General features: G+C 33.2%; 8 protein-coding genes and 1 non-coding gene across 9 annotated transcripts; 7 read left to right on the top strand and 2 right to left on the bottom strand.

Annotated features, from left to right (window-relative positions):
- The first annotated feature begins 2,025 nt into the window (after positions 1-2,025).
- Tsp_11042 (hypothetical protein) lies at positions 2,026-2,831 on the top strand. Its single transcript, XM_003381894.1, has 3 exons — positions 2,026-2,067; positions 2,154-2,696; positions 2,727-2,831. The coding sequence occupies exons 1-3, from the start codon at positions 2,026-2,028 to the stop codon at positions 2,829-2,831; spliced, it is 690 nt and encodes a 229-aa protein (XP_003381942.1).
- A 1,316-nt stretch (positions 2,832-4,147) lies between these two features.
- Positions 4,148-4,495, top strand: Tsp_11041 (conserved hypothetical protein). Its single transcript, XM_003381893.1, has one exon. It carries the CDS (start codon positions 4,148-4,150, stop codon positions 4,493-4,495), a length of 348 nt encoding a protein of 115 aa, XP_003381941.1.
- Positions 4,496-6,378: 1,883 nt separating this feature from the next.
- Tsp_11040 (receptor expression-enhancing protein 5) lies at positions 6,379-6,876 on the top strand. Its single transcript, XM_003381892.1, has one exon. It carries the CDS (start codon positions 6,379-6,381, stop codon positions 6,874-6,876), a length of 498 nt encoding a protein of 165 aa, XP_003381940.1.
- A 978-nt stretch (positions 6,877-7,854) lies between these two features.
- Positions 7,855-8,348, bottom strand: Tsp_11039 (hypothetical protein). The gene is made up of 3 exons (XM_003381891.1): positions 8,297-8,348; positions 8,120-8,274; positions 7,855-8,064 (listed from the first exon to the last, which is right to left on the bottom strand). The coding sequence occupies exons 1-3, from the start codon at positions 8,346-8,348 to the stop codon at positions 7,855-7,857; spliced, it is 417 nt and encodes a 138-aa protein (XP_003381939.1).
- Positions 8,349-9,264: 916 nt separating this feature from the next.
- Positions 9,265-12,540, top strand: Tsp_11038 (hypothetical protein). Its single transcript, XM_003381890.1, has 6 exons — positions 9,265-9,380; positions 9,600-9,700; positions 9,805-9,879; positions 10,574-10,617; positions 11,780-11,848; positions 12,451-12,540. The coding sequence occupies exons 1-6, from the start codon at positions 9,265-9,267 to the stop codon at positions 12,538-12,540; spliced, it is 495 nt and encodes a 164-aa protein (XP_003381938.1).
- An 861-nt stretch (positions 12,541-13,401) lies between these two features.
- Tsp_11037 (conserved hypothetical protein) lies at positions 13,402-14,082 on the top strand. Its single transcript, XM_003381889.1, has 2 exons — positions 13,402-13,621; positions 13,682-14,082. The coding sequence occupies exons 1-2, from the start codon at positions 13,402-13,404 to the stop codon at positions 14,080-14,082; spliced, it is 621 nt and encodes a 206-aa protein (XP_003381937.1).
- A 3,028-nt stretch (positions 14,083-17,110) lies between these two features.
- On the top strand, positions 17,111-20,297 carry Tsp_11036 (putative glycine receptor subunit alpha-3). Its single transcript, XM_003381888.1, has 3 exons — positions 17,111-17,830; positions 19,481-19,746; positions 19,844-20,297. Exons 1-3 carry the CDS (start codon positions 17,111-17,113, stop codon positions 20,295-20,297), a joined length of 1,440 nt encoding a protein of 479 aa, XP_003381936.1.
- On the top strand, positions 19,034-19,106 carry Tsp_11035. Its single transcript has one exon. It is a non-coding gene; the product is annotated as a tRNA-Phe (tRNA).
- Positions 20,298-20,823: 526 nt separating the features above from the next.
- On the bottom strand, positions 20,824-22,332 carry Tsp_11034 (hypothetical protein). Its single transcript, XM_003381887.1, has 5 exons — positions 22,230-22,332; positions 21,846-21,945; positions 21,597-21,605; positions 21,254-21,383; positions 20,824-20,916 (listed from the first exon to the last, which is right to left on the bottom strand). The coding sequence occupies exons 1-5, from the start codon at positions 22,330-22,332 to the stop codon at positions 20,824-20,826; spliced, it is 435 nt and encodes a 144-aa protein (XP_003381935.1).
- Positions 22,333-22,395: the final 63 nt, after the last annotated feature.

The following is a 22,395-nucleotide window of genomic DNA, read 5'->3' as shown; positions in this document are numbered from 1 at the left end:
CACAACCTAAATTCAATTTGTTTCCTTAAGAATATTTTTAAACTTTGAAAGAAATCTTCTGAGTAGACAGTGGAATTTTTGAACCAAGATATAATTCCATATTGGAAGGCACGAGACTATTAAAAGGATGGGTAAAATCTAACGGGAATAGGTGTCTCAATGAAAAGTAGAATTGTTACTATTGCTCGCACAGGTAAAATCGGCAATCAATGCACAATAAGACAAGGAAAACCAATACGAAAAAGACTTTACGGTCTAATAAAATAGCGAGATTACGGACTAATAAAATAGCGAGGACAACGACCAATAAATGAACAGTGGGACCGAATGGGAATAAAATTGAGCCGAAGTGGGACCAAACCTCCATATCAGCCATTCATACTGAACAAAGTTTATTATTCACTATATTAGAAAAAGCAAGCATCTCACAGACAACGTCAACTAGCCCAAAGTCAAAGCAACTTCTGTTTTCCAAGAAAGTGACTCAGAAGAAACTGCCGCAGATTTGGTGGCAATTCGGTCATATTTTCACGAAAACAGCATAAATCGGTCTACTTAGACTAAATTGAGGGGTAACTGCTAGCGCTGATGCCACAAAATAGAATTCCAACTTACATTTCTGACTATTTTATTTCAAATGAATGGACATTTTTTCGCATTTAACCAATTCATAAATGTGACGTTGTTGCTCCTTTCAATTACTCTGCATAATTCCCAATTTTCGATAAGTGCGCAACTTGGATTAGTTCATGGAGATTCTTGCCAAATTCCATGTGTTCTTATCCATGTTCGACTGCAGTTATATTCCTACATTACGGATGACATTTTATTAAGGGATAGAACCGATTTCCCCTCTACCTCAGCCTACATTTTCGCAGTAAAATTTCATTGGCTACTGCTTGGACGCGCGAATCTAAATTTTATTTGTGGTCAGTCCCCTGCATTCTATTTTCCAAATATTACTTTGCTGTATTTATCGAATTTTATTTCATTTTATTTGCCTAATATTGGTTTCCTATCTCGTGTTGCTGATAACTGACCACCAAAGTAGTGACCGCTGCAGACGTGGATGCTAACTTTTTGACTGTTTTGTAATAATTCTGTTGTTCTCAGACTGAGAAAAGCAAGAGAATGAAATTACGATGAAAAAATAGAAAAACAGTACAATACAATACAAGTACAATGCCATGCACTACAAATATAATACAACCCACTACTTGAATGGTTGCATTAACCTTTATCTTAACGCATTTTTATGCATCAGATATATATATATATATATATATATATATATATATAATCAGAAGCGAACCCTGTTTTCACCATTTTACCACTTTTCTGTTTTCTGTGCTTGACTTCACTTTGATTCTTCTGTTGTGTTTCATGGCTGACGATTTACATTTATTTGGTTTTAAATGAATTAAGAAGTTGTAATTTATTCCATCAAGGCACAGTTTATCATGTCAAACACACAAACATTGAAGAAAAACAGTGGATTTGGCGACAGGTAAATAATATTTTATTAAGTATCTCATTTCTGTTATTTCAATTCAAATTTATCATGCTGATAGAAAAAGGATGTAGGGGTTCAAATCCAAATTCAGTTCCGTTCCTCATGCAGATGATTGCACCCCTGATAATGACATCTTATATAAAACAAAGAAGATAAATGCTTTGAAGCGACGGGCAGCGGAATAAATGAAGCAAATTTACCATGAAGAAGCCAGCAGTGCATCTGCTGATTTGAAAACTGCCGATCAATTTCCAACGTATAAAAGTGTGAAGACGGCCATGTACAGAAAACGGGCAGGAAGATTTCAAGACTTCCGCCAACTAGTTAGTAGCTGGAAATTCCACCATACTGGCGAATGACGGAGTTTGGTCGCCATTTTTTTCTTATTATGCATTATTATTGTATAATAATGTATAAATTTCTATTTTAATATTTTTTACAGAAGAAAATTTATCCATTTTATCTGATCATTCTGTCTGGTCCATGGATGGAACTTTCAACATAGTTCCAGAATGGTACCAGCAAATTGTTCACCATCCATGTTTTTATTGCTGGTAAATTAGTGCCACTTGTTTATTGTTTAACCGTCCATAAAGATCTCTCCACGTATCGTGAAAATTTCGATAATTTAATTTTAAAGGCGGCAGCGTTAGGTGTGGTCCTTCAGCCGCAAACAGTAATTTGCGATTTTGAGACCGCCCTGATCCCTGCATTGCAGGGAACATTTCCGGGGGTCAACATACAAGGCTGTTATTTCCATTTCTGCCAAGCAGTTCTCTGGAAGGTGACGGATCTTGGGATGCGAACCAGCTACATCCATGAAGCGGCAACGAAGAAAAAAGTCAAAATGTTGCTGGCAACGGCTTTTTTGCCGTTTCATGATGTAGCTGCTGTCGTAAAACTGCTTGGCAGAGATGCTACGGGTTCAGTAGCAGTTTTGTTCAATTATTTTCGAGTGGAATGGATGCCCCCTGACAGACTCCCGCTGTGGAATGTATATAATGTAAATATTCGCACAAACAATGATTTGGAAGGCTGGCACTTCAAAATAAACCGACTTGCGGGAAAGCGGCACCTCGGCTTTTATGAACTGCTCCAGTTGCTGATCGATGAGCAGCAGGTTTCAACGGAAACGTTGATTCAACACGTGATATCAGGTCGCGTTACCGCCAATGATTTACAGGTAAAAAACAAGAAATATGAAGAACTGCAGCAACGCATAACAGCGTTGACTGCAGAATACGATGGCGGTACGCGCACAATGGAGCAGTTCCTGAGATCTGTGGCATACCTAGTACCCAAGGAGGAGAATTATTGAGTGCCAGCCTTTTCTGCACAACTGCATTATTTACTTTTATTCACTCTTGTACCGTTTTTTATTGGTCTTACAGTTTCAGTTGAATAATGTTAATCGTATTCATACAGTTTCAGTTCATTATATTGTTGGTTTGTATTGTATTGTATTGTATTGCATTGCATTATATTATGTTATATTGTTCTTTTGTGTTATACTATGGTATACTTTGTACTGCTGAATGAAGCATTTAAGTACGATAAATCAGTAGATTCTGTGCTATCCAAAATTTAATTTTTCGATTGATGCCTTCTCAGATAAGTACAATCACAAATTCAAAACATTGAAATGAATGTGGAAACAAAAGTACAGTCTTTTGCTGTCAAAGGTGATATTTGCATGAATGCAATATGAAAAACGCCATTTTGCTCAGGTTTCATTTGAATAATTAACCACACGACTTTCATGACTTTAAAAAGAAAAAGGGAAACGACAATTGAAGGAAAAAGACATTGAACACATCAGTTTGATTATATTCAAACAAAAGACCAAAAGATATTTTAAAAGACTTGGAAAAAGAACGCATCTCAGAAAATTAACCTTAGATACAATTTAAATTGAAATCACAGAAATCGTTCTGCATATAAGAAAGGTGTCATCAGAAGAAGATGAATGATTTATGGCATCAGTGAATCAGACACCATCAGTTGAGAAAATTATTAGTCAACGCAATGCTGAGAAAACACGAAATAATTCAGCAATTCATAATGGAGAAAAACTTCAGGAAGAAAGCAATATATCGGTTATTTGTTAAATAGGCATATATGCATATGTGGAATAAATATAATGCTTCATATTTTGCCCCCAAATTGCTATATAATATCAAGATTACAGTCTAATTTCCATCAAGACATAAAGTTGAGACTGGCTGGATGAGCTAAAACGCCTTAAGATGCAACTAGTGGATGAGTGACATCAAAAAGGGACAATCTTGATAAGAATATCTACGTCACCATTGATGCATATTACTACGGGGATCCAGTGGCCTGCAATGTAAAATCAAATCACTGAAGATGGTAATTACTGAGTCGCTACACTGTGTGGAAGATAAATCTACCATGGAAAGTTCGGTTCACTAAAATAATGATAAATGTCACGACTAATGAAGAATATATGAACCAACTTTTAAGATTTTTAATCTTTCAGTAAAGTGGAAGTAAAGAAGATGCATAAAACCTGAGAAAAAATTGCATTTACACATTAGTATAGAAGACGCCAATTAATGAGGAATTAACAGAAGCCCGCTTGAGATTGCCTCCGGTTGTTTAAAAAATTACAACATGAATATGGGTGGCATAGACCTGAACAACATGCTTGCTGCTCTATACCGTATCGAACACAAAAGTCGAAAATGGACCCGTCGCATTTTCTTTTGGATCATCAGCACTGCCATGACAGATGCATGGCAACTGTATAAGAGGGACAGAAAAGAGATGCCTGGAACATGCACAGGCACATTGAACCTACTAAGCTTCACTTGCCAAGTTAGTCAATCCTTGTGTCTTGTGAACAAGCGTATTGCAACTTCCAGGAGCCATTCTCGTGCGTCTTCTCCAACGCCACCCCTAACGTCAAGACGATTGGGAAGACGACCAACTGACGTCTCAAGAGAAGTAGCAGAGGACTAAACTAGCCACTGACCAAAAATCACTCAAACATTAAGAAGATGCAGACTGTGCTTTAAATTAGCTACGTGCCTGTGCAAAAAATGCAGTGTTTACCTATGCCTAAGTAACAACAGAAACTGCTTTACAGAATTTCATAACTAATTATTTGTATGCCAATTATTGCATGCCTGCGTACATAAGAACAATAAACGTATGCACACTTAGTTATAGAAACGTGTACTCCTTTGAGGCCCAGTGCATCACTTTTGATACAGCTCTAAAAATGGCAATAATATTATTGCAGCAATAAATCCTATTAAAATTATCATACACACACCATAACATGTTTAAAACGCATATTTAAAAAAAGATTGTTTCACAGAAATAAATGCTGGCCTGAAAGGTTAAGGAAAAACTTCTTATAGCAAAGGGTATTCCAGAATTCGTGGTAGAGCGTAAGTCCGCATTACTTAGCAGTGACTTAGAGACTAAATGATGTTGACCAAGTTATTGGCATGCAGAAGCCTGCTATATATTGAGTACCAGTGTTTACATGGATGAAATATGTGATGATGTTCAACTGCAGAAGAAGCTTTGTTGTAGCAATGAAATACATCACATGTCAAATCAAAGTCACATTAACACGACAAAGTAGAATTTAAATTTCATAACGTTGGAAATGGTTTGAGGAGGAAAAACAAACAAATCTATAATAAGCAAATAAGTGTGCTTCACCTATCATAGGACCAGAAGGCAAATACACTTTCAGTAAACACCTAGCAAATAAGGAATGAAGGCGAACTTACTACTAAACCAAAGTTTTCTTGAAACAACAGCTTGAATTTTTGACCGAACAAATGAAAAATTAATCAAATTTTTCTCAAATGTAAATGCTAAAAATAACTTTTGGTATACTGTTATTTTCTCTTTGTTCTCTGTCAATTTCCATGCGGATGCTGTTTAAATATTGTGGCAAGCTAATGTAAGTTGCATGCCACTTCGAGATACATAAGACATATTCTTCTTCTGCTAGTAAGCGAGAAATAAGTGTGAAATTTGAATAAATGTTTATGATGAATAGTAAATTCAGATCTTCTAAAGCACCATTTCAGCAGCCGGTCAATTACAGAGATCAGTGACTCTCCGTTTCTGATGAGATTTGCATTATTATAACAGCGTTTTAAACTACATACAAATTACAACAATTTATTATTCATTTAAACAGACATAAAAGTTTATGTCACACATAATTTCAAATAACAAGATTTTAAGATTAAATGGTTTGCTCCAACTTAGAATATGTGATTATGAGTTACTTAGGAATTTTAAAAGTTCTTTTATTTATTAGTTCAAATTGATGTTTCATGATTTGCAGAAAAGAAATACAACACAAAATTATAGCAGTTTGAAATAAAATTCAGAGTAAAATATTTAGAATTTAATGAGCATGTTCACATTTTGATGTAATATGTGTAAAAAATTATTTTAAGAAATGACTGTGAAAAAACGCATTCCAGGTCCTTATGTTTTTACATATTGCTTGTTGTCCAGTTACAAACATTTTTAGTATTACAAAGTTTTGCAATTTCAGATTTGACTGAAATATTATTTGAAAATTATCGATTAAGAGAATAATTTTTCATTCTTTATGCATTATATGCTTTATAATTTTTATTACTAAATTTATTTTTTATCTCAATATCTGTCACATGTCATTTAATTATATATATATACTTGTTTCAAAACTTTAAACTCATATGTTGAAAGTTTTGTTTAAATTTAAACAATAAAATTTCAGTCAGCTTATTTTAAAGTTTCAAATAACTGTATAGATGGCTTAATGGTTGAAAATTAGTTTGTTCTCGTTCTTCCAATTGAACGGTTGCTTTTTCGATTGCTTGAAAATGGAAAAAATTGTCCGAAGTATTTGCAAGGATGTTGCCGATGCCATCAATGATGACAGCGCATTGGTTGGCAAACTTTTTGGTAAAATTGAGCAAAAAAGTGGTCGAAGTCGTTATCAAGCTGCGATTGTGCTGGCTGGTGTGATTTGTATGCTGTTGGCTATATACAACCCTGCAGTAAAATTGTTGTGCGACTTGATTTGCATTGTCTATCCAGTAATGAAAACTTTAGCAGAGATGGAATCCATTGAGAAAAGCAAATGCAAGCAGTGGATGTTTTATTGGGTTATTTTTGGTTTGTTTACAATTTTTGATTTATTTGCTGGCTACAATCTTCTGTTTATTGCAATCTATTGGTTACCGAAATGCATTTTCTTCCTTTCGCTTTTCACGCCGAGCTGTTTTGGAGTTGAAATACTGTATGTGAAGTTCTTCCAATCTCGCTACAGCCAGTTTATATCTGGCTGTACTACTGCCGTTGAAATGAGCACTGAATAACTACCATAATTGTCATTTTTTATCACTTATTTTCTTATTCATTTTTGCATTTCATGTATGTTTTAACTGCTTTCTGAAGTTTATTCTATTATCTTTCACATAAAATTCATAAGTTTTGACTGACTTGTTTGTATATGAATATGACGCTGTTTTCCTAATTTAAAAATGTTTATGAAATATTTCAAAATAAAATAATTTTTATGATGCAAAAGTTCATTGGAATTTATAAATTTTATTAAAATAAATGTTTTCATCTGCAGTCGAACTTGGTTAGGTGCACACTAGATTAGTGCCAAACTTGGTTAAATGCATCATTTTGCTGAGGCACACGAGATTTACTGTTCGCAATACATAGTCCTCAAATAGACAATAGGCACATTCCCAGTCGCTTTACGTTTGTCATCAGCCATAGCAACTATTCATACATGATGAAGTTTACTATTCGCTATATTAGAATAAGTACGTTTATCATAAACAATGTGATCTAGCCCAAAGTCTGAACAACTTCTGCTTTCCCAGGAAGTTACTCACAAGGAAGCTGTCGCAGATATGGTGGCAATTCAGTCGTATTTTTGCAAAAACAGCAAAATCAGACAAACCTAGACTGAATTGAAGATCAGATTGTAATGCTAGTGTCACAAAATATAATTTCAACCCACATTTCCGACTATTTTATTTCAAATAAATATACATTTTTTGCATGAAACATATTCATAAATGTGAAGTTGTTGCTCCTTTCAATTACTCTGCATAATTCCCCATTTTCGATAAGTGCGCAACTTGGATAAGTTTATGGAGATTCTTGCCAAATTCCATTTGCTCTTATCCAAGTTTGACTGTACGGCGGATGATTTTGAATATTTAATAATTTGAATTTTTTAGCTGGAAATGGTGTGATTATGTGATAATTTAAAATGAAAAATTAGAATTTTACTACGGGGAATAGCAATTTATTATTGTGTTTGCGCTGATTAATATTTAACAGATTTTCGGATGAGTCATTGATTTGCTTTTATTGTGATCAAATGGTGAATGTAATTCTGTACAGAAAAGAACATTTCTTGATGTCCATGAGTCAAACGGCCCAGAGCAACTTCTTTGCTCAGATGGTGAACGGCGCGACGTATGAGATATGTGGATATCAGGGGATTTATCTCTGCCGGGTGGCATGAACGCCAGAGTGCCTGTCTCTCAGGCGGTTCCAATAGAGACAGAGGGCTTTCCACAGTGGGTTCATTTCGACCGGAGACACTGCCTCCGAAGGTAAGTAGGCGACAGCTGCTGGGTCATTATTAGCCGTTTTTTTCTTCACAAAACCGCCAGTGCTCATGACTTCAGAGACCTGCAGGACTAGAGTTTGGGTCTCTTCATTTCGGTCGCAACCTGTCTTGAGGTGGTCTACATAAATGTCTGATAAAACCTTGTCGGTCAGTGCCGTCAACGTTTTCGCGACCCTTCGCGTGGTGTCCCATCACCATCATGGCCAAGGAGGAGAAGATTGGTTACCGATCCGATGTCTATCTTCTATGCAGGAGCTCTAGAATCGCTTTTTGCCACATAAACCGACACAGCTCTCGATCTTCTTAGAGACGGCCGATTTGCAGATACATCTTTTCGATGTCCGCTTGTATCCAGATTCGGGATGAACTAAAGCGGAGGAGGATAGCGACCAGATGAGATTGTAGCTTCCATCCAAGGTCGATGCAGCGATGTTGAGAAGTTCCTTGGCAATAAGGTCATCACAAATATTCGGCAGACTATTTCGGTGATATTAAGGGCCGTCAACTCAATTCCCTCTTTCAGACATCGGGATGTACAGGGGTGAGGCGGAACCGTAGTTGACGAACATTAGCGATTCTCGCGTTGAAGCCGTTCACATCTGTGCGGTCATAGCGCGTCGGACTTTGTAATTCCAACTCGTCCGCAACGTCAGGGGGAAGACTAACAAGCAATTGACCATCCGTGCCTTTCCTTTCTTTTCGTGCCCCATTGCACGGGCGACTGGCAACTGAATCGTGGTCCTGCTGTCGGTCGTGGATAAATGCCTCCATCCGGCGCGGTTTAAGTCTCTGATCTGGGTCTAGTCTTGCGATTCTGGCCTCTGGATGGCAAACTCTTTTCCATAGTGAAATCGGTTCCTTTCAAAATTTTCTTTCCATCTCTATTCAATATTCATGATGGCGCTAAGTTGTTATACAACGTGCAGTCATCTGCTAGCCTATCATATCTTGCTCGATTGTCTTACAAATCGCCATAACAACCAGACCTACATTTTCCATAACGACATGCGATGGCAGACTTGGCGAGACAAATTTAGTGAAAGTGTCATCAGTCATCTGGTCTGTTGCAATTACTACTTTAGGATGTAACCGCATTTCTCCACAGTGAATGGAGAAGTCAGAATCAGCATTGACACCTGCAATTGACAATTCAAGTGCAAAGATACCTTTGTCTTCAACCACATCTGTTGTCAAACGAGACATAAATCAATCTCTTAGAAGCCTGTGAGTTCAGGGGTTTAAAGTAGTCGACAGGGAACTTTTCACAAAGCTCGATGAAATTGTAAAAGCAAGACATTGTATCTCTTTGATGAAGGATATGCTTCTTTTCGTTGTTTCCACTTTGACTGCGATGTATGCCAGTCATCGAAGAGGCTGGTCACCCATCGTCATTAAGATTTTTCCAGATGCACTTAGAACAATATAATTTCACAAATTATCAAGAAAGCGCAGCCAAGTATCCATAGCTGATTCGGTGGCAACCTTGCCCACATTGAAAAAATATATAATTTACAGTTTTGGTCGGGATGTTGATGTTTGGATTAGTTTTTGATGGATATCTTTGATTAGCATTGTTTCGTTTACATTAGTTTACGTTTGATAGTTGACTGTTGCTGTCTAACTTTTTTGGTTGTTATCATTTGATTAGGATTCCCAGATGTAATCTCCCAGCTGTTGAACGATATAGAAGAAGAGCGGACGAAATACCTAGAAGAGGCAGTTCGTAAGTGAGTTAATGGAGTAATTACTTGGTAGCGGTTGGTATCAGTGTATTTGCATTCAAGTTGCTATTGTGACTTAAAAGTGGCTTGTAATATAAGTTACAATCGCAGTACTTATTGTATCATGTACTATCTCACACGCACAATCGAAATAATCCAGTCGTAATGCTTATTTATTGCATCATCTAATTCACCAAATACACAGTCGAGTTCTGAAGTACTAACGGATTTAGCTGAACAGGTGCGCTAGTTTTGACGTGATGATATTTTGGAACGATGCAACTACGACACGGCCATGCGTCTAATTATAGAACAAAATTTCCAACAGTGATATTTAATAATTGAATTACTTTGTTAATCACTGAGAATATTGCATGTATTATAAATATACGTTCCTGACGTTAATATACGTAAGATAGTAATGATCGTATTTAGCTAAACATCGTTTTTAAACATAATCACATTTGTCATTGAATTACAAATAATTACTTGAGTTATTTCAATACTGTACTTAGCATTATAGTACCTTTCATATATTATTTTTAATTTATTTGTTGCAGTATACTTTAAAAATTTGAGGAACAAAATAAATTTTTGTTTGATTGCATTACCCTAATTTTTATGTGTTCTTTCGAAAGAATAGCATTTTGAAAAGTTGTCATTTTGGCCTTCTTTAAATATGGAAATTTAAAGTAGATATACACTATGAACAGTGCGCAGATGCTTTTAATAGTAATGATGTTTTTTTAAAACATTTTCACCTTTATGTTTGATATTTATTCGTTGTGACATGGTTCAGATTGAAAAGGCAAGGGTATTTATGGGCAATATTTCTTTATCCATTAATTAATCAAATGAATGTTGCTTTATGAAGTATTTGGTAAACTCAAATGGAAATTTACTTTTTAACAACAGCTGTAACGACAAAGCAACTTTTTAATATTAAAAAGTAAATGGACAATTATCAGACAATCAACAAAATATATAGGACAAGTAAAAATAAAATCAACTGGTATTACGTCATATTTTCTGAAAATTGAATACAAATTCTTCACGTCACAGCATATTACATTTATTTTGTTTACATCTTGCATGCAAATTCTATGAAGTATTGCACAAGAATCCTTAGCAGTATCAAAAGTTGTGCTTGTGTTCGAAATTGCTTTATTATATTTAACGCAAATGTATACTGTATTTTATTGTTTAAAATTTTGAAATCAAATCATGTACAGTATTGATTAAGTGAACCATTTTGTTATTTGCCTTTTAAAGCTATAGTTTTCAATTTTTGACTGTTTCGCAGATTTACCAGTCATAACAATTCATAATACTTCATAAAAAATGACAAAAATAAAAAAATATCATTTTTATTAAAATACCTGAATAATTTTCATAATTTTAATATTCGCATTATTTTTCTGATTTATTGTACATAAAATTTGATCCATCATATTTTATTGCATTTTGTTCAAATGTATGAAAATAATTAATTATTATATGTTCGTAAAAAATAAAATATTCATAATTTGAGATTTTATTGAATTTATTTAATAGTGTCATCACATTAGTTTTACATCATACTTGCATTTTAAATTACAGTATACCATTTACATTGAGCTATATATTCATTCTTGAGTATTCGTGGTAAGTGTTCGCTTGCTATATTGAACTGGTAATTTTAGCATTATCTCAATTTTTTTAAATCGCTTCAGAAAATTTTTTTTTAATTTATTTAATAAATTTATAAAAATAAATTACAATTTTTGGTTTCCTATGTTTACTTTGTTTTATAGATTATATTTTTTTTTGATTTGTTGAAATTAATTTTTTTAAAGTAATTTTTTCACCACTCAGTGTAGTTTTCGATTATATTGTTGAATGTATTGAGAAAATAAATTGCAGATATCTCTGTTTGTCCTTGTTTATAAGAATGATGACTTTGTTGTTGTTGTTGTTTGTGTTTGTCTGAAAGTAAGTAATCAGATTGGAATGAAAACAATTTAGTAGCATCAGAATTTTCATTAGATGTACTACGTTTGATACTTTTGCTTGATGTATTTTCTTCTTCTTATTATTATTTACGATTTCTTGAGCAGTTTTAGTTATTTTTTATACAGTTTGTTTTTTTCTCAAGGCTGTCCTTGTCCGGTAACCAATTCTCTAGCTTGAATAACAGATTTTTAAATTCTATATCAAGGTTAATTCTGATTGCATGGTGATTTCATAAATTGTTTTTTAAATTGTTAAATTTGCAAATTTGACTTGTATGTTGATCTTCATTTTCGAACTCGAAAAGCAAGAAACAGTTGTACGTTGCATGGGAATTTGTGCATGCATTTGTTTTTTTGTAGTCCAATTTACAAACGTCTATGAGAAAGATTGATTTAAAATTGGAAGATTTCAGAATTCGGTCAGCATTTTCAAAAAGAATTGCAGTTGATTTTGTTTTGCTCTAACAGTTCTGTACTGTTTATATTTGAATTTGCGTCTGTCTTATCAATTTTTAGAATCTATCCACTACGCGCTGTAGAAATTATTTTTTATCAAGTGATTTTTAATAACAATATATTTAGGTGTTTTGTTTCAATATTGCACTGGTTCAGCATTTTGTTTTCTCAGACGGTGGTATTGAGGCAAATCACTGCTTTGTCATCTCTGGGTAATTTGTCCTTCTTGCCAACACACTAACCAGGTTTGTAATTTTATTAAATTTATTATTATTCTTATTGAAAAATTATCCTTTTTAATGTTAATCAGTTTCCATGTTTAATTTTGAGAATGTGAGTGATATTTTTGGATATTTTTTTTCACCATTTCCGGCTCAGCGTTTTGTTGAATTGACATTGAGAGAGTTTCATTTGCATCGCATGTTTTGAATCATTTTCGTTGAAGAAATAAATATGAATATGAATGAAATTTTTCTCCGTATAGAGAAGCAAGTTTTCGAAGTCAACTTGATTGCATATGACTGTTTTGCGTGTATTTTTTCGTGTGATTTCAAGTTTAAACTGACCTGATGAAAGAATAGGTTTTTTTTTCATATTTCGCGGAATAATATTTTACGTGGTTGACGTTTAGTTCAATGTTATCATCATTGCCAGCATTATGAATAATGTGATAAGTTTTTTTTTCTTGCAAAGATATGCGTACAATTAAAAATTCACTTTTTATGTTTTGTATTGTTTACCAGAATTGATAAGTGGACGTTTTGTGAAACGCCTTTAAGATTTGGGAAGAATAGAAAACAGTGTCTTGTTGACATTAGTGAATTATTTGCTTTTCAATGTAAAATAAATACTTGAATATGAAGGTTCCAAGTTGTTTCAGAATTTTTGTTTTCCATTCAGCACACGGAATTGATGTTTTATTATTATTATTATTATTTTAAATATTACTTTGTTCGGATGTGATGAGTTTGAAATATAATACGTTGTATGTAAAAATGCACATAGTTTATATATATATTTTTTGGTATGAATTGTATTTGTTATTTGCGTTGTTGATTTCAGTTGATTTTAAATTCAATGACTGATTGTGGTGATGGGCCCCGTCGATATCGGCGTCCAGTTGCTGTTGAAGACCCAACAATCGATGCTAATGCGGATGTGAATTTGGCCGAAGCTATCGAAGATCGTTTTTATGGCGATTTTATCAGCGTGGCAAATTCCGTTGCTGAACTCTTCCACATCCCAACTTGGGCGGCGTTCACAAAAAGTGCGATAGCTACAACACGTTTTTACAAAAGTGAGACAGCTATAATTTGAAAATTGAATAAGCAAATAGTGTTTGACGTATGAATTGCAGGTGCAAATGATGCGTTCAGGCAGGGATATGAAAGAGGTACTAGTGCGGGTCGTCAAATGTTGGCTCGAGAACTATTGTCGTGGATGCACAGTCAACCGTACATGTATTTGAAGAAGGATGATCTCGAAGCGTTGTTGATGAATCGTCAAGCTTCGGCAAAAAGTCACGGCTTGATAGTGAGTCCGGTGGAAAAGGAGTCCCCTTTGACCAACAGCAATCAGACCACGCCCTCCCCGGTCAAAGAACACACGGGCATGATGCTGATGTTCAACGAAGCGTTGCGAGTTCCCAACGATTTGGGTGAATTTTTCCAACAAGCTTGTTATCGCAACTCCAAAAAACGCGTAATATCCAGCCACGGGGACGAGTGCGATTCAGTGCGCAAACGAGCTCGACGTTGAAAATTATCTAACATACTGCGCGCATATGCACGCACAACTTTTGCTTCATTTTTTCTTTCTCTTCTTCCTTTTTATGCAAAATAAATTACAACAACAACAACAACAAACAAAAAAGAAAACAATGAAATAAACATTCATGTTTTTCTTGTTATAAAAAATGCCGTTATTATTTTCTTGTCTTCTTTTTTGATTATTTAAAAATTCATCTCTTCCTCTCTTTTTTTATTTTCACTCTCTCAATCTGTTTTTGTCGATCCCGTGCGCTAATGTGAATCCGCGTGATCAAAGCAACTGCTGAACATTGTGCAACATGCATTCCGTTAAGATCTAGGAACTGATGATATTTGTTTTTTTTGTTTATTTATTTATTTATTTATTGCATTTAGAGAAAGCTTTTCCACTTTGTGACTTTTTACATCAAATTGAATTCTTTTTACTGAATTGATGAAAATGCAGTAAAAAATTAAATTGTTAAAAGCAATCCCAAATCAAAGTAGTAGTGTTGTTTTCGGCTGATGGAATCAGTGAAGTTGAAATTTTACAATTATCACCGAAAACAATGCCAAAACACGAACATATGAAGTGTTTAAGTTTGATCAATTATCGAAAAAAGAATTTGCATTTAAAATTCGTAAAAAAAAATTTAATTACTTTCGTACCGCCCAATAAACAACAGCTGATTGAGGCAATTTTGAACAGCTGTTTTTCTTTCTGTTCAGGATGGAAATTTTTGTGGTAAATTTGCCTCGACGTGCAGTTGTTGTTGTATATGATGCATATATTCGAGAGTGTAGTTTAATAGAAGTTTTGCATGAGAAAAGAAAAAAATGAAGAGAACGAAGAAATTAAAATTGAAATTGCATTCGTTAATGGCTTTGTGAAGTGAAGCAAAAACGGCCTGATAGCAGCAGAGATTGAAGTGAACAAGCAAGCCGCCGCCCCTTTTGCACCGGCTTTTACAGACGATTAATTCAACGGATCATTAAAACGTCTGCAAGTGTTCCAATTGTCTGTCGTTCAACATTTGTCCATCTTTTCACTTTTGCTTCCATTTCCTCAATTTGGTACTTGGTTGGTTTTTTGATAATATGAGAAAAAAAAAGAAGTAAGCATTCACGTGAGCTTTTTACTATGCTTCAAGTCATGTAATAATAAGAAGAAGAAGAAGAAAAAATACTAGCTACTTGTGAAATATCGATATTTTTACGACAATTGAAAAACTGTCCACAATATTTTTGAAATTATATATATATATATCTATCACTATTTTAAAAAATACTTTTTCAAAGATTGACAAAATTCCACATCTCATTTGCATAAAATACAAAATTTATCTTTGCCTTTTGTGATTGAACTAAATTCAACTTCCAAATTTAAATAATATGCCCATTTGGAAAAGTTTCCCAAATGAAATTTCCCCACTCGTTTTCCTTTTTCGCATTTCATTTAAAAAATAGCTCATCTCCATTTGACCAGTTCAACTGATTAATAATCAATGCTTTACGATGGTGATCACTTGACTGGATGACTTTTCTTTTTTCAATTTCTCTTCCGGTCCAATCGAGGAGCTGATCGTAATTATTAATAATTTTCCAAAAAAACGTAATATTGCTTATTTCATAAATTTTTAAATTTTGAGATCAGTCAATTTCAGTCAACAACCATTTCCTTTTTTTTCTTGTTCGAAATTTTCATTTCTACACAAATTGGTATTATTATTATTGATAAATAACTATTTTTTTCTGGTGTAAGCTTTTCCAATTAAATAAAATATAAATGCATAAAGTAAATTGAAATTTTTGTTCAGGTTTGGCATCTTTTGAAAAAAAAATTTGTATTATAAATTGATGTTTCTTAATCCATGGACAAAAGAGATTAAAATGAAAATACATTTTCAGTTAATAAATTATTGAAATTCAATATTAACAAAAGTTACAAAATTCTTGTTCATTTTGTATTTTTAATAAATTAATTATAATTGATTTTTTTGTTTATTTTTTAACAATTAAATGTACTTTTTAAAATTGTTTTATTAAAAAAGTTTAAAAATTATGTACAAATTGATTAATTAAGTTTTAATTTAATAAAGTTTAATTTTATGAAAAATCAAAATTAAAGTGCATTCATTATTTTCAACATGTTTTTCGAATGAAATGGAATTTGTATGAATAAATTTTTCAAATCTCAAGAGAATCCTACTCATTGAATATTAATAATAATAATAAAGCTCGAGGCAGTGCAAATTGAATCGAAGTGCGCTGTTATGTTGTTCTGCATCTGTGCTATGAGCGTGTGATTTATTGAAATGAATTAAACAAAATAAAAAACAATAGAAAGAAAATTTTCATAATTAATGAAATCAAATCAAAAATTATAAGAGAATTTTTAAAAAATAAGGTGTGAAAGGTAAAGTAAATGGCAGAACAAAACGAGTAGACAGAAGTGGAAATTTGAATGAAATGTGAGGAGAGGAGAAGGTTTTTGAAAATTATTTTCAAATTCAACTTCTGACATGCGCGCGATAGTGACGTACATCTCTTGGAGAGAATAAGAAGCACAATGCATCTTCATTAGTCGTGCGAGTCAACAGCGGCAGTTAAAGCGACGTCCCAAAGGGGAAAGCATCACTTGTAAAGAATCGATGCACTGGAGATGGCTAACATAAATCAGTTAGTCAATTGATCGTCCTTCTTTCACCGAGGAGGATCTGATGCTTTGTAACAGCCAGCTAACCAACCACCAGCTTAACCAACCAACCAACCATTCATCCAGTACAATTTGCTCTTCTTCATTTCAGCTTTCTGCGCGCATGATCGAACAACATCGTCAGACTATTTGAAATTATATTATAATTTTTCACTTTTCAGGTAAAGTACAACAACAACATATCTTATTTGCAATTTATTTATTCTTTCATATTTTTTTTCAGCTTTCTTCCCACTTTTACCAGATAACATAAAGGCTTTTATGGTTTTGCTCATCCAACACTGCCCTGATTGAATTGTTATTCTGTCATTTTTATTTGCCAATGACCGTAATTGTTGGCTGTTTTGTTCGCCTGTTTGTTTTCAATTTTATCATTCTGCTAACGTGGCTAAATGTTGGTTGCTCATCTGAACCGAAACATTTGGACATCAATGAACCGTTACGTGATCAAAGATCCGACTGTACTCACGATATCGATGTGATGCATCAGCTGGTCGACTTTGACCGCAGCGGCTACAATAAATACAGACTGCCGAAGCCTTTTGGAGTCAAAGTACGCTTGGAAATGTGGATCCAGTCGATCACGAGCATTTCTGAACAGACGCAAGATTTCGAAGTGGATCTCTATTTGAACGAAATGTGGGAAGATCCTAGATTGAGATTTGACCACCTCAATCCTTGCAAACCGAACATCTCGCTTGACAATTCAATGTTGGAAAAAATTTGGACCCCGAACACGTGCTTCATCAACAGCAAAGAGGCCTTCATTCACAAGTCGCCTTTTACCAACATCTTCTTGATGATCTACAACAACGGAAGCGTCTGGACCAACTACAGGATCAAATTGACCGGTCCTTGTCAAATGGAACTTCGAAATTTTCCCATGGACGAGCAACGTTGCTCGCTCACTTTCCTCAGCTTCAATTACAACAATCACGAGGTACAAATGCTCTGGAGCGAACAACAGCCTATATCCATACTGGGCAATACAGAACTGCCGGATTTTACCATTGTCAAAACGCTCGCAACAACTGAAAACGTGGTAAGCTTGATGTCTGCTTGATCGAATAAATCACACACAAATACTTAATACATGCATACATACGCATGCACGCTTTGTTAGTCGCAGCTCAGCTTCAAAAATCGCTTCACAATTGGAGAGTTAAATTGAAAAACTGCAAATCCCCAATGATGCACACACGACTGCCAAAACTGTCTCAATGAATTTCCTTTTTAATTTTTCCACCAACTTTTGAACGTCTTGCTTAATTTTCAGCTTTGTCATTTTCAAAGAAGACAAATTTATTATTTGAGCACAAAATTTATCTAATTTCAAAATTTTTATGTTTCTTTATTATACTGGTGGTATTTTTAATGGAATTTCTGAAGAAAAAAAAATTAACCTTTTCCTTTTCAATTCCAATTAATCAACATTCTGTATAATTTGAATTATAATTTCTGTTTTTCAGTCTAAAACCTTTTCTTAATTATTAATGTTAAAAGAATTTTCTCTGTAATAATATTAAAGCGCACAAAGCATCTCTCCGGTTGCAGTTAATTTCATAATTAATAACTAGAAAAATTATCGATTAACACACTTCCGTGTATGATAAAAGTCAGTTCTGGTCATGAGAAGTTTCAATTTTATACATTTGTTGTCCTTTATTTTTAATTTTCCAAAAGGACGGCTTATAAATGCAACTTTATCAAATATGATCACCACTTATTTTGCTGTTCAACTTATTTTTTATTTCAAATTTTCAAATAACTAATTTTAATTTCTGTGAAATGTCGTGCAATGAAAAAAAAATTGATTACTGCTATGTAATTGTATAAACGTAATTATTGCAAGTATATTTTTTTGATTATAATGTTGTTTAATTCTACATATATGAAAGATATTTTAAGCATAATCTGATGAGAATCATATTTGATTGTTCAACTAGTAAATACAAATATTACTCTCAGGTATAACTTATTTTTTCATTTATTTTCAAAGTTTTGTATGACCAATGTGACAATGTTTCATATGTTTACCCCTCCATAATTGCATGCAATGCGCTTTACTGTTTGTTTTCATTAAAAAAAGGTTCTTCTAAATTCAGTTGCAATCCTTAAAGCCTGTGTTTGGCTTGTATTAACAATTAACATAAAAACACAGTCCTGTTGTTATTGTTGTTGTCGTTCATTTGGTATTTTTTACAATTATGAAATAATAACACACATTACATGAGACAAATGCAGAGCCGCGATAGCTCAGCAGGGAGAGCGTTAGACTGAAGATCTAAAGGTCGCTGGTTCGATCCCGGCTCGTGGCATTCCATTATTATTTTTTCTCTTTCGTCAAAACAAGCCAAACACAAACTTACCGGGTTCAAATACTGCAAAAATTGCAATGCATATTTTGTCAATTACAGAAAAATATACTGTATTATCAAATTTAAGGTGGAAATCAAAAATTGATTTTAATATAAATTGAAAAGTACCTGAATTATTATTGAATTTTTTTGAAAAAATTAGGATTTTTTCGTTTGAGGGAAAAAGAAATTGTTCCATTTTCAGCATGATATTCTTTACCTATCTGGAATTTTTAAATCATTTTTTTGAAAAATAAATATTATCGTTGTTAATGACTTGAATATATATGTATAATATGCAAACTTGAACATTTCAATAATTTTTTTAAATTTAGGAATATCCTGCAGGTTGGTGGGATGAATTGACAATAACGTTCGTCTTTCAACGTCGATATGGTTGGTACATTTTTCAAGGTTATATACCAACTTATTTGATTATTATAATTTCTTGGATATCTTTTCACTTGGGTACGATGGCTTTGCCCGCACGAACAATGCTCGGTGTGAACGCACTGTTGGCAATGACATTTCAATTTGGCAACATAATCAGCAACTTGCCACGTGTCTCCTACATCAAAGCCATCGATGTATGGATGCTCAGGTAGAATTTAAAATTTTATTTCTAGGAATTTTCCAAAATTGCTTTATTAATTGAAAATATATTCAATAAAAACAATAATTTTTTTTCCAAATTGCAGCGGTATGACGTTCATATTCGCGTCGTTGTTAGAATTAGCCATAGTTGGTCATTTGGCTCATTTGAAAACGCGCAAACAGCAAACGTGGAATGAAAATACCCAAGCCCGAGGTTCGCCGATTTTTTGGCGCAAAGAAAATGCTCAAACGCTTGTCTCATATCCGTCATCCAAAGAGTGGATCGAGCCAACAAGTGTGACGAACAGCCTTCGCGACATACCCGACATCAACTTTACCTTTTTGGAAGTTCGACAACGGAACAGATTCAAATTGTGGAAGGAGGTGAAGCAGGCGAAACAGTGGGACGCCGAGGACATTGATCGCCTATCCGCAATCATATTTCCTGCTGTATTTTTTTGTTTCAATGTTTTCTACTGGGGTTATTATGTTGGTTATTCCAAAAGAAGCGAACGAACATACTTCGTGTTTTGTTGTTTTTTCACTTTTCATGCATAATATCCATTCCAAAAATAATAATAACATCCAGAAAAGTCAAAAAAATATCATTTAAATGTCTTTTTGAATCACGTAAATCAATTTTTTGTAAATTGAACATAAAATTATTTAAAGACGTAAAATGTCATTTACAGTTTTCACAAAACAACATTAATTCACTCAATTTTACATAACAATTATCATAATAGGTTCTTTTAAAATAAGAACTTGCATTCATTTCAAAAGCTATATAATATTATGTACTATAGTATACTGAATGAAGATTACTTTAAATATGTTTTAAAGTTGAGAATAAAGTAAAACTAGCCACTCATTAAAATAGAAATCATAAAATGGAAAGAAAAAATATTAACGAAACAAAATAATCATGACAACAACAATTTTATGTTTAATGTTCAATTATAAATGTTCGCCATTTTGCCAACAACGTAACAAAAACATCAAACAGCCGAAAAAATGCAGCTGAAAAGAACTACTTGCAAGGTGAGGTAAATTTAAATTTGCTGAAGATCTATCATGCACATTTTCAAAGTTTCATTTTCACGTCAATCATTGCCGTATCGTTGCAAAATGCAAAATGTACAAGATCAGGCGAAATATACTTTTCAAAAGCACATCTCTGATGAAACATTCAAATTCTCCAATATTTGCGTCAAAGCTTTCAAATATGTATCTGTTTTCCTCATTTCCGCATTAAAAATTTTCGTAAAATTCGAAAGGTGTGCAAATTTTTCATTGCAATCATTTGAAAGCATCCAAACTACTATAAAGTAGAAAAAATCATTTACAATCAAAATAGCCAATAAAATTTAATACATTTAATCTTCAATTTAGAAGTTAGTTATTTTCACTGAAAAATTTAATTCAAACTAATAAACACAAACATGCAAAACAGTTTAGTAAACAGGCAATGCTATTTACCAATACATACCCATTAAATTATTAATTACAAATACACACCATACTGCTATTTTTAATGCGACAATCAGTTTCTTCATCATAAATGTGGAAACTGATCTTTCTGAATAAAAAATTGAGTGACCACGTCTTGACGATCCTGGCTTCCCTAAGAACCTCTTGGGTAGGCTAAAATTGACTACTGTAATACAAAACAGTCATGGTTAAATTTTTTAAAGTAAGAAAGATGAAAATAATACTGCCAAATGATGAGATAAAAGGAACTGTAATTTGAAATAATTATTTGTTCTTATTATTTAATTCATAAAACCGCTTTCGAATGTACACTTATAGTGAATTTACACTATATTATATTATATTATATTATTGGACATTACTCACTTTTTATTGCTGAAAATTTATAAAGTAAAAAATAAAACCGAAACTATTCATGCTCATAATCATACAGTATAAAACAAAATGTTCTGTTATAAAAAATTGATTAATTTCATGAACAGAAGCTAAAAAAATTTGCAATAGTAAAAGCAAACACTACTATCTTCATGAAATTTCATGTCCCTCTACACGTCGTGGCATGATAATTATAAATATTATAAACTGGGAATATTATTTAAAAAAAGTAAAACTTACCACAAAGTAACTGAATGTAAAACAGATTGCTCTTCATCAACAAAACTTGCACCAGGAGGCAGCTTGATTTTAAGCTTTGGTTTTTCGTAAATCCACATGTCTACCAAATAGAAAACATCGAAAATGTACATACTTTCAATCTTTCTTCATTAGAAACAATGTAGAACTATTGAAAGGACTACAAATTTTGGTAAAAATGAAGTATTAATATTTTAACTGAATATTTGAAATAATACTTTAATTTAAGCAATGTTTTTAAGTTCAAACAAAAAGAATCCAAAGTATGCATGCAGCAATTTTCAAAATGCTTCTCAAAATAAAAAACGTAAAAAATGATAAATGCAAAAGTAAGTTTATTGCGAACTGTATCGCATAGACAAAAACTTTGAGTAAATACACGGCCCTGAGACGCTTTCTGATTTCTGGCAACGCCTTCTTTTGTTTGCTGTTCTGCTATGCTGTCTTCGTTATCAGTCATATTAGTCATTCATCTTTCCACAAATTTTTAAATTTTCATAATTCTCTCTATCGAATGAAAATCCAAAAACGA

The sequence above is a fragment of the Trichinella spiralis genome (genome assembly GCF_000181795.1).
Source record: "Trichinella spiralis strain ISS 195 chromosome Unknown Scfld1, whole genome shotgun sequence".
NCBI classification, from domain to species: domain Eukaryota; kingdom Metazoa; phylum Nematoda; class Enoplea; order Trichinellida; family Trichinellidae; genus Trichinella; species Trichinella spiralis.
The sequence above is the reverse complement of the archived record's forward strand: the minus strand, read 5'-3'. Positions and strand labels throughout refer to the sequence as shown.

Excerpts from the sequence above, each read along its gene's own strand:
- Tsp_11039 (XM_003381891.1), bottom strand. The coding sequence starts at position 8,348 with ATGGGACACCACGCGAAGGGTCGCGAAAACGTTGACGGCACTGACCGA. Across the intron at positions 8,065-8,119 it reads CTTCGGAGGCAGTGTCTCCG|ACAGGCACTCTGGCGTTCAT; the intron begins GTCGAAATGAAC and ends ACCGCCTGAGAG.
- Tsp_11040 (XM_003381892.1), top strand. The coding sequence starts at position 6,379 with ATGGAAAAAATTGTCCGAAGTATTTGCAAGGATGTTGCCGATGCCATC.
- Tsp_11038 (XM_003381890.1), top strand. The coding sequence starts at position 9,265 with ATGGAGAAGTCAGAATCAGCATTGACACCTGCAATTGACAATTCAAGT. Across the intron at positions 9,880-10,573 it reads ATACCTAGAAGAGGCAGTTC|ATATACACTATGAACAGTGC; the intron begins GTAAGTGAGTTA and ends AATTTAAAGTAG. Across the intron at positions 10,618-11,779 it reads ATGCTTTTAATAGTAATGAT|ATATCTCTGTTTGTCCTTGT; the intron begins GTTTTTTTAAAA and ends AATAAATTGCAG.
- Tsp_11037 (XM_003381889.1), top strand. The coding sequence starts at position 13,402 with ATGACTGATTGTGGTGATGGGCCCCGTCGATATCGGCGTCCAGTTGCT. Across the intron at positions 13,622-13,681 it reads TACAACACGTTTTTACAAAA|GTGCAAATGATGCGTTCAGG; the intron begins GTGAGACAGCTA and ends TATGAATTGCAG.
- Tsp_11041 (XM_003381893.1), top strand. The coding sequence starts at position 4,148 with ATGAATATGGGTGGCATAGACCTGAACAACATGCTTGCTGCTCTATAC.
- Tsp_11036 (XM_003381888.1), top strand. The coding sequence starts at position 17,111 with ATGACCGTAATTGTTGGCTGTTTTGTTCGCCTGTTTGTTTTCAATTTT. Across the intron at positions 17,831-19,480 it reads TCGCAACAACTGAAAACGTG|GAATATCCTGCAGGTTGGTG; the intron begins GTAAGCTTGATG and ends TTTTAAATTTAG. Across the intron at positions 19,747-19,843 it reads ATCGATGTATGGATGCTCAG|CGGTATGACGTTCATATTCG; the intron begins GTAGAATTTAAA and ends TCCAAATTGCAG.
- Tsp_11034 (XM_003381887.1), bottom strand. The coding sequence starts at position 22,332 with ATGACTAATATGACTGATAACGAAGACAGCATAGCAGAACAGCAAACA. Across the intron at positions 21,946-22,229 it reads GGGCCGTGTATTTACTCAAA|ACATGTGGATTTACGAAAAA; the intron begins GTTTTTGTCTAT and ends TCTATTTGGTAG. Across the intron at positions 20,917-21,253 it reads TAAAAATAGCAGTATGGTGT|AGATGTGCTTTTGAAAAGTA; the intron begins GTATTTGTAATT and ends ATGTTTCATCAG.
- Tsp_11042 (XM_003381894.1), top strand. The coding sequence starts at position 2,026 with ATGGTACCAGCAAATTGTTCACCATCCATGTTTTTATTGCTG. Across the intron at positions 2,068-2,153 it reads CATCCATGTTTTTATTGCTG|GCGGCAGCGTTAGGTGTGGT; the intron begins GTAAATTAGTGC and ends TTAATTTTAAAG. Across the intron at positions 2,697-2,726 it reads TTACCGCCAATGATTTACAG|CAACGCATAACAGCGTTGAC; the intron begins GTAAAAAACAAG and ends GAAGAACTGCAG.